Source organism: Belonocnema kinseyi, chromosome 6, assembly GCF_010883055.1.
Source record: "Belonocnema kinseyi isolate 2016_QV_RU_SX_M_011 chromosome 6, B_treatae_v1, whole genome shotgun sequence".
NCBI classification, from domain to species: Eukaryota; Metazoa; Arthropoda; class Insecta; order Hymenoptera; family Cynipidae; genus Belonocnema; species Belonocnema kinseyi.
Window position 1 is genome coordinate 95,530,369 of NC_046662.1, and position 10,841 is coordinate 95,541,209.

A 10,841-nucleotide genomic window follows, 5' to 3' on the forward strand; every position below is an offset into this window, starting at 1 on the left:
TTCTGGATCAATCTGAAAAATCTCTATTCCTTCCACACACTACTCCTTTCCCCTGCCGAGTGAGTCACGCCTACCCCGAAAGGGAAATGGCTTAATGGTGTAGTAATAATAATAATAATAATAATAATAATAATAATAATAATAATAATAATAATAATAGGGTTTGAAGGAGTACCAAATTATCAAGTGTAACCCATTTTCAATAAATGTAAGAAACAACTCTGCATTCTTACTGTGGCCAAAAAAACTGTTAAAAAAAGAAAAGAAAGCCTGATATTCTTAATTAGCGTTTGACATTCCACTATATTTTTATAAGAGATGATCAGAAAAGTCGTTTTTTTTACGGGTTTGATTATGAAAAAAAAGTGAACTTTATTGAGCTTCCATAAGACTTCCGATGCCACTGTATATCAATCTCTATTGGAGAATTGGCGCGGTCAGAGGACGGTGGTGAATCGTAAGACAAAAGAAAAATGGTATCTTTTTGGCTAGGGTCAATCAAAGATTCCTAATTGGATATAGAGTCCCTCGACAGCCCCACCGGGTTAGGAATGTAATTAGTCAGGGATTCAGGTGCAATCTCTTCTCTGTATCGGTAAGTTCCTTCGTTACCGACCTACGCGGAGATGAGACGTGATTGCGCGGCAGAGATCGAACGATTACAAGACGTAAATATGCGGACGATAATTAAAATTACTGACTAATTGCTTCGTCTTCCCTTCTAGCCCATGTCGACCTAAGTGATGAACAATTTCAGGGATGTTACGTACTTTGTTTCTTTTTTTGACCTCCTCGAACAACTTATTGATCATTATGGTGACCCTTAAATACATGTTCAATCGTTTTTTCAAACTTCTTTTTGTTGCGCCAACGGAATTTGTTTCAATGACCAAGGAAAACAATGATTCACTATCTCAGCGAAACCGCTTAATACCTTGATGTTTACCCCTCCTGCACATGATTTCAAGTTTTCCATTGGATTTTCATAGAGGAAAATGTGCAAATTCAAAATCAACATAATTTCCTCAGTTTTGGTATAAATTTAAAGTAAAAATTAAAAATTTCAAACGGGGGGTTACAAGTTTTGTGATAAAATCTGGTTACTGCCTACAAAAGCTTAAAGTTTTGAAAAATTCCTTTTAGCAGTTGTTCAAATTTGAAAGAAAAAATTGAACTTCAACATTGAGGTTAAGAACGTTTGGCAACAGTAAATAGTATTAAATTTGTTGTAGCGCAATATACATTTTTCCGAAGAAGTTTTACAAATATCATTGACCAATCGTAATATTATGCCTTTTCAAAATTTCGGTTGTGTCCGATTAGCTACTTGCTTATGTCGTCACATTTGAGAGAATCCTGTTAAAACATGAGAGAAATTGATATCTTTTTACAAATTCGTAATCTGTAATCATACATTGTTTCCAAATTTCGGCTGTCACTGGCTACCGTATAGCTTCTAAAAATAAACTTGCTTATCTTACACAGACTGATAGGATTGTTCAAGAATTCTCGTTCGATAACTGAAGTTAAACTTTTAAGCTGTCTTTATTCTCGAATTAATATAAATGCTAATAGTAATTACGACCTGTTTCTCCAATTCCCTGTTTTGGTTCTTGGTAAAACAAATATTTCTACAAAAACTGAAAAAGTTATGTGAATTTTTTAATTTTGCATGTTTTTTCCCGTTTAAATTCAATGGTGAAATTTAACTGGTATATATAAGGGAGAGGTAAATATGAAACGCTTTTGATGAAATTTGAATCGTAAAATTTGCGTTAGGCTTTTTAGCTTATGGAAAATCGCCACACAATTTCACAATAGAATTCGCTCAATTTTTTGTATCAACATTCATGTCAATAGATCAAGCCTGTATCCTATCAGACTTCTCTTTTCGTTGACACGGTTTAACTTTTGAAATATACAACTAAAAATGTGGAATTAATTTTTTTATGAAATTGAATTTATTCATCAAATTATTGCAGTACACGTTAATCTGCTAAATGAGTCTTCAACACATTATAAAAATATACACGATTATAAGATGGTAAATAATTTTCAGCAGATCTCACAGTCAGGAGAGGTCTTTAGGCCTTTACTGTGTGCAAAACGGCGCGAATTGTGCGGCGCATTTGAGTTGAATATATAACTTCGTGCGCGTGCGCAAGAGCGGACAGTATTGTTGTCCTTTTGTCGAACAAATATACCCTCGTTGGTAACAATAAGAAGTACATCAGGTGACCCTGTGCTTCTCGCATCGGGGAGGTCAACCTTATGCGACTTCGTGACTTTGTATACATATATGTATATATCTATGCGATGTTATGTTATTCAAATTGTCGGGATGTGTTCTCTTCCTCTCCCTTCCTCGCTATTCTGTGAGAAAAAAAGGAGAGCGATAATATCTGTCTGCTATCACGTGTGTATATCTAATAATGCACCGGTCTTGCCGGATACCGCGAGAGCTTCTTATTCTTATCCTTCTTCCTGCCTATATTCATCCTGTGTTTTACCTGTCATGTTCTTTTATTAAATCGTAAGGCGAAGTACATCTTCTTTTTCGACTCAGTGACCCAACATGAAGGTGTGCTATATTGTCTTGAAATGGTGGATATAGAATTACGTTAATAGGAGACTTGATTCTTTCATAAGTTTATTAATAGCTTATATTCATTCAAAAAAAAAAAAAAAAAAATAGAGTATGTCAGGTAAAACGTAGGCAAATCAGGTAAAAATGGTGCAGTACAGCGTTGTAGTAGCGAAATTGAACGATCTAGCTACTGGATCACTTAAGATATAAAAAATAATGATTGTAAAAGAAATCGTACTTATATGCAGATTTCGCAGAACGCAGATCTCTGATACATTCATATTTTCTAAAAACGAATGTCAAATTATTCGATTTGGAATCTTCTTGACTTAAAAATGTTGAACTAATAAGTATTTTTGCTTAATCATTATAGTCAGCTTTACTTCGTCGAGTGTTGATATATGCCGCATATCGATGTCCTCGACATGAGATCGATTTCCTGATCTCTCGCTGTTTCTCAATTTCTTCGAATGCATCGAACATTATCTCTTCCGTGACCACTCAATCGGGCGTCGGACCATAAACGATCAGCTGCAGCGAGAGCATCCTTTCATCCCAACGATTGTCCGTGTACGATGTATCAGCGGCACGGCATCGATCACAGCCAGCGGGTAAAAAAGAATGTGCCGTAACGTCCTGCACAGTGCACAGTGATAGATGTAGCTGTAGCGATGTAGGGAGCGGCATCCACAAGAGCATCCAGGTTTCAGCTTCCGATCAGCGCGATATACGCATTTCCTGTTGACCTGTAAATGCTTCTTTAGGAACCATCTCTAGGGTCTAGTCTAGTCTAGACTCTACCTCTAGGTTTTAAGTGGCACGTGCTAAATTATAGCCAGTTCTGCATCGGCTGGTAGATCGCCAACTAACACTAGAAGTAGAATTCCTCTTGGACCATTAAGCTCAGTTTCTAGGAGGCTAAACTAGCAGATCCGATAGTATCATGCTCTGGGCGGTCAAGGGCCATTCGTTCGTTCAGCCTTCTGCAGCTGGGTGTGGTGCGTCTACTTTGTTCACGTACGTGCCACATATTTACGTTGCTAGTCTCTCGGACAGCAGGGTGGTCAAGTCCAAAAGGAACGCATAGAAAGTGCTCAGTACTACATAACTGATTCCAGGAAAATATTGCACCAGGAAGTTGTTGTGCAGCCTTTCAAGCAATTTAAACTCATAGGTTTAGATGGGATTTACACCTGTCAATAAATATTTTAATTGTCAGCTGGAGCTAACAAAAAGGAATTAATAATCAATGTATGCCAATTTTTTTTTCTTTGCAACATGTTTAAATTATTAAAATAAAACAAGCATGAAAGAGATCTGTATTGAGAGGAGAGGAAAACAGTCAGGTCACAAATCATGTCAATATATAACTAATGTAACCTTGTTGAGTTATAGAGACAGTTTATGCATAACTTGAACCAATTATTCTAATTATTAGCATGTCAACAACAATTACCGGAAAACGTTTGCAAATTATGGCTGTTCTAACTATGGGGATGATATTGAATAAAAAATTAATGTAATATAAGAGGTTAGTAAAAAAATCGGTAAAATCGGTAACATCTGTACCGGGAAACTGGGAAATAAAGTATGATTCCAATTTATAACTTTACAGTATTAAAAACTTTTTATTTTAAATTGTCGAATTTTGAAGAGTGATTAAGAAAGAAGCTTGAGAAGGAATGCTTTTGAATGTTTCTAATTTAAAGATAGTCTTATTTTGAAACAACGTTTGAAATTGTTCAATTTATAATATTTAATTTAAAATTTTAAACTTTTCAGTTCTGGTGGTTTAAATTAGAAAATTATGATAACTAAGAAATTAAAAAAAAAAAAAACATTCAAGAAACATCAATGTAAAACATCACCACTTCTCTGCTAAAAAACTTGACTAAACCTGTAATCTCAAACTAAAAAAGTACTTCCTTCCTAAATCAAAGTAATTGTTATCCTCCACATAAAGCGAGTAGGATGAGCGAGGCGAAATAGCGGAATAGATCCTAATTATAACCTACAGCAAGCTCTCGGGCTTCAGGGATGTCGTAAGCCCTCCAGTTCGCAAATTCACATTATCAGCTGGCCGTATTGTATTTACCTCTACCACAAAACCCACTGTCTCGGACAAACCGTCTGACACATAGTCATATACTATGTGGTTCAACATTAAGGTTACAGGTACGAACCAGTATCTTCGCTGTTATTATGATTCCAACCCCGTATATATCCCGGCGGCATATCTGATAGCGATCAAGCCTCGAAACCGTATGGAATTACCAAGAGTACGTATAAACAAACTCGTACTGCTAGTATAATACTCGAGTCTTGCATGCATTCAATGACCTTGCATTGATTACGTCTATCGATTCCCTTAAGCCCTGAAAATATCGAGAATGCAGTTTGAAATATGGAATGGTAAAAGTGGTTTTTGAATTTGGAAAAGAAATATACTTTGAATGGTACCTTCTCTTCTGAAGCATATTACTCAATAATTTACAATATGACTACATTAACGTTAGTCATTAGAAACGCTACGAAAAAAAGTTAGGCTGTCAATATTTTAATCTGCGACCCTTCTCAAATTAGCACATTTTCGTCTCTCCATATAAGATTTCTTAGGTTCGAAACTGATATATCTATATAAAATAGCCATCAGATCTGAGATGCCAGGGAAAGAAAATGGCGCGTTGAAATCACCTTGGTAATCGATCATCTCTTAGCGCAGTTGCGGTATAGTACGATAATTAACTGTCGCGTTTAACGAACTGCTGGTACGATTACATTTTCCCTGCCTTAAATCTTAGGAGAAAGATCGATTAATATTTTACTAGGAGAGTTAAAAATACACTTTAATGAACCTCAAGAAATCGTCGCCTTCGCGTGATTACAGGTGAACGACGAAAGATCGATTAGGCGTCAGGCTTGTGTCCCTCAAAAAATTTACAAGATCGGTTTGGACAACGCCCGAACTTTCTTATCATGATGGATGGCTTTATGATCTCAAGAAAAACATGTTTATAATGCGGTGTGAAGATTAAGTTATCTGACCATCGCGAATCTAAAAGAAACTGACTATAATTAAATCTGTATATAATTAAAAATTAATATTTAGAAGTTTATCATTTTTTATGCATGAGCTTTTTAAACAGATTTTCAACCAAGTAACTGTTACTTCTCTTGTTGTACTGGTTTGTTAATTATTATTCAAGTATTGAAAGTATTCAGGTAGCATTAAGGGTAATTACACAAATAGTGGAGCACCGCTCAATGGTAGTCTTCCCCGCCTGATTCTCATGTGAGGATATTAAGAAAATAAATATTAATCTTATCTCTTACATGAAGGTTCTAGGCATATGAAGGAAAATATGTTATAGAAAATTCTAGGCAATAGTCAAAATTGTATTGCTCATTTCTGATGATTTTGCAACTTAATTTATTAGCACACATTCAATCAATTCCGCAATGTTTACAATAATTTTGAATAGATTAATGAGAAGCCGTAAAATGTCTAGAATTTGTAAATTTTTTTTCCAAATTACCGTTTGACGTAATTTTTATTTTTTATAATTACGATTTGCTCTAATTCTTAGTATTACGAATTACTATTGACACATAATAAATTTTTATTTTCTCGAATTGCCATTTATCATAATTTTCATGTCATCAATTAAGAAAAATAGTAATTAGAAAAATGAAAATGATGCCAAATGGTCATTCGCGAAAATAGGAATTAAGTGCTGTTATGAAAGTGATGTCAAATCATTGAAAAATAAGAGCATGTATGGCAATTCCTAGTTTAATTAGAAATTTTGTTACACTCATTTAAATGCTAGTCAGGACCCATACGAGCCAATTAGCGGGTAGTTTTTCTCTTTGCAGTCATACTGAAAAAAATGATATTTGTTTTTCAACGAATTTGGCTGATCAATTCTTGTTAATTTGTGTGTAATTAAAAATTGATCAGAACCTCATCAGTGGATCAGACTACCCAGTGGGCACAACATTTTAGAACGTAATTGGAACGTCGTAAAAACGTTTCTTGGGCGTGCAAGTCAAAACACGTCAGTTGAACGTTTTAAAAACTGTCCTAAGTCAGACCAAATAATGTTCTAAAAACGTTTTATGTTCGAAATATGTCTTTAAAACGTCTCTGGAACATTGTATGTTTATGGAACGTTATATGGACTGACTTAGGACATTTTTAAGCCGTTCTAAAGATGGTCTTTAACGCTTGTGTCCACTGGGTAGTCCTTCCAGATTAACTGTCTAGACAAAACTAGATCTGGGCCAGATGTGACACTAAACTTCCATGATATTTCTCCATACAGGAACTTTATATTTTGATTGAATGTCAATTTCATAATCAAATCACGCGAAATATTCTCTGAAACAATTAAAATTCTCGATTATGAGTATATGTAATTCGATCCGGGATTAGAGGTCCATAACAATCGTATATGATCTCCAATCGAATCGGATAATCTGTAATGTTGTATGCTAATCGAAATATTGTCTCGCCTCAAGAACGGACAGATCGATCCATTTATCAGTGAACGATCGATCATTTCGTTTCTCGATCATCCGCGATCGATGCGTCACGCAATTACATACTCGATGCTCCTGTGATTCCCGCTCGTCTGGTTTCATTCTGGTCCTGATCTTCCTAAGTGCTGACCAATCATATGAACAAGCTTCTTTTTTTCTGTTGCAGCAGAAGGTCAAATTCTGGTTCGCCACGGGTGGCGCTGGTTTTTGCATCAGCAGGGCGCTCGCTCTCAAAATGATACCGGTGGCTGGGTGAGTCCACACTTTTATTATCAACGATCTACATCTACGTGATCTATGGCTCGTAGGCGGCGCGAACAAGGGACCCGGAAAGAGATCTATTGATATGCTTAATACTCTCAATTTTTTAACCACTCGGGATGAAATGTGTCTTATCTTGTTACTGTACAGTTTAGCGAGATAAGTAGAGGTTGTGTCTTTTAAATGTCTAACCGTTATGTGCTTTAAAGAATTCAGAAAAATGAACTATTTCTAATTTTTTTATTATCACTTGATCTAATCGACTTTATTTCATAATTTGAATAGATTCTTATGACTATATACTCAATAAGGATAATATGAAGAGTTTTATGTGTTAATCAATGACTTATAGCCTAGTGTTTAAATATGAATTTCTTCAATAGTTTGCAAAAAAGAATTCGGTAGTGGTGGAACATAAACAGCTAAATAATATAGATATATCATTTTTATTTGGACTCTTTCTTCCTTTTTGAATAATGAGAAAGTTTTAAGTAATTTTTAAGATTTTGTTAATTCGATGCGAAATCGCTATAGTAGTAATTGCTAGTAGTTTTTTTAAATAGCTAGTATGAAATGTAACGAAATTTTCTTCACGTGAACTTTTGTTTCTTTCGACAAAAACTAGGCGCCTGTGTCATAACGACATAACCTAAAAATGGTATCTAACCGTACGCAAGTGACAACTAAACTTAACAGGTGATAATTTCTAATATCAGATTTCGTTATTTTTTCAACTTTTCAAGTACACTACACGATTAGACACCATAAAAAGCTTGAATATGAGCTAAAGTATTGTAAGAACGTCAGCCGTATTGGCTTGACTCTATACATGATCCCGAATCTGATCATTATAATATCAAAAGTCGATCATTATGATCTCAAAAGTCGATCATTCTCTACGGCCGATTAAGTGAACTAATGATGAAACTGGAGTTGGGGCAGCTATAGCTGCTGGTAATCATATAGAAAAAGGAATTTGAGCTCTTTTTGTTATAATTATAAGCATTGCAAATAATTGAATGAAAAGCTAAGAATAAACCAATAACGAGAAAAAATTTCATGTTTAGTTTTATTTGTTGAAGGATCAGTTACTATAACAGAAAGGCAGGTATTTATTTCAAATGAAGCGATTGCATTCGAACGTGTTCCTTCCTGGGGATACTTTTTATTCTTTTTTATTCTGGTATTGTTGAGCTCGATTCAGTTTAAAACTTTCTTTCATGTGAGTTCTTTTTCGACTATTTTCGTCGCATTATATCAATGCCGATCAATCGACTTACTCTTGTATGTTTATTTCGCGTTCAATAAAAAGGGGTCCCTTGGAATCAGAAGCGATTGGCTACACATGACACACATGACGCGCGTCGTTGCAAGTTACACGGAGGTCGCCCGATCCGTGGACCATGAAAACGTACTTTACAAAACTCATGTTCAAGTCCATTGTCTATAAATTGTTTCTTTTTCAGAATTTTAAACGATTTTTTTCAATTTGGAGTAAATAGCATGACACATTGTAAAAACTTAACACAGTATAAAAACTGGAATTTCAAAATGAAAAAATTTCATTCAAAATTGGAATTCTTCTTTCACGTCTGAAAGCAAACCCATATAATAGAATTAGGAAGTCTCCCTTTCTTTATTAATTTATTTATTAATATTTTGAATATAAGTATGTAGTTGCATGTATGCCTGTTTTGCTCCTTTTTTGTTTTTCAGGATTCGAAATCTTTTTTCAAATTTTAAGAGAATTTTTCTTATTGCGCCGCAATAAATAATTTTGTACGTTTAGACAGCTTCTGTGGATGAGCAGCGGATAATGCGACGCAGTTACTTTTTCAAAAACCTGGGCATTATTAATAGGTAAGGTTAACTTTAGCAAATATTTTTATGGATGCAATTTAGAACGGTGAAAATATTCGGTTGATTGTGGTAACTTTTCAAATTTTATCACGGAAAGTTTGTCTTGGGTGTATCTCGTGAATTATAGCAGTTGCGTAAAACTAGTAAACCCCATAGTATTTTCTTTATGTGTAATAAAAGCTGTAGTAAAGTTGTACTTTTGATTTCTCTAATAAAAGCACGTATGTCACAAATAGGTAAAATTAGTTAAATCTATATAAAAGTCCTTATTTCCATATTATGACGAAACGGGCAATACGGCGCGACAGAAAAATACGTCATCTTACTGAGACCATGTCTTTAATTATTAGAAAGTTATTGTCAAATAAAAAAAGTAATGATAATGCGCATAAGACTCGCCCAGAGTAGGGTCACTTGAAGCATGGGCTATTTTTAGGGATATTTAGTTATTAAGCAGTTTAATTTACATGGATTTAACTCTTAATATAAATAAATAAAAGATAAAATATTTCTCTGCCCGTTACATATTTTAATATTCCGCATTATTGAATATATTTGTCCTGCTATCCATTGAAATAGGTTATGTGCGTTGCATTATCCGCTGCTCTTTTATAGTAGAGCATTGCACACAGAAAAAATTAGGGTTTCTCTTAGAAGTAATTTTTTGTTCCAAAGGAGCTGCAACAAAAAAGAACGCTCTTGCTGAAACGGAACCCAAAATGATAAATAGTTTCTGAATGAACCGAAAGATAGTGCACATGAAATTACAGCTTTTGAGGTTACGTTGAAAATCCGACGGTCTCAACTGCGCATGTACCAAAAAGCATTGTAGTATTTAAAATGATTTAATATACACTTGTAATATTTTGTTAATATTACATTTTTTAGGAAGTTAGGTATTTCTGTCATTCAATTTAATTTTGTTTTAAAAATAATAAAGAAGGTTTGTTAATATTTATCTGTGTGATATTCATAGTATTTCTAGATTTAAAATAGGCTCGCTTTGTTCAGAACATGCTCGCTTGAAGAAGTGAATAACCATCTATAGGATATCAACAAACTAAAAAGGAACCCTCAAAAAAGAGTTCTTTTGGATTCTCAGTTCTAAATGATCGCAACTTTTACTTGAGCTGCAACATTGTCGAACCCGCAGTTTTTTCTGTGTTAGGATATATTCATTAGTTAATGAGCCGGTGCATAATTTGGTCATTAAATATAAAAAGTATGTAGTTGCTTAAAAAAATGATAATTGATCCGAAAAAGTTCGCAAGCCTGAAGCGCCATGTGACGTTGAAAATTGCGCGAATAAATAATTGTCTATCGCTGATCTCTAGGCATAAGTTACACGCTGGTTTATGTTGCTCTTTATTCGACGATATACTCGACTGGACTCGATCCTATGGAGAAGGACGAAAGTCTCATCTTTTTACAAGCAATTGTAAATCACTGGATACAGTGCTCTTGATTGTTTGTCCACAGGTCTTTAGAATGCCACCACATGTCGTCCTCGATAATACAGCCTCGATAATACATATATCACGTGCTCTTTATCATTAAAAAAAGATCTGATAATTACTTCCTGCACAATTTA

The 10,841-nt window shown here is 34.5% G+C and overlaps 1 protein-coding gene across 2 annotated transcripts in view; it reads left to right on the plus strand.

The window, feature by feature from the left end:
• Positions 1-10,841, plus strand: part of LOC117174715 (fringe glycosyltransferase) — a 173,367-nt gene that overhangs the window by 131,074 nt on the left and 31,452 nt on the right. The window contains exon 6 of one of the 2 annotated variants that reach the window (XM_033364027.1): positions 7,296-7,381. In XM_033364027.1, coding sequence (XP_033219918.1) covers positions 7,296-7,381 — 86 coding nt within the window. The remainder of the gene's footprint in view (positions 1-7,295; positions 7,382-10,841) is intronic. The other variant, XM_033364028.1, reaches the window with a different exon arrangement.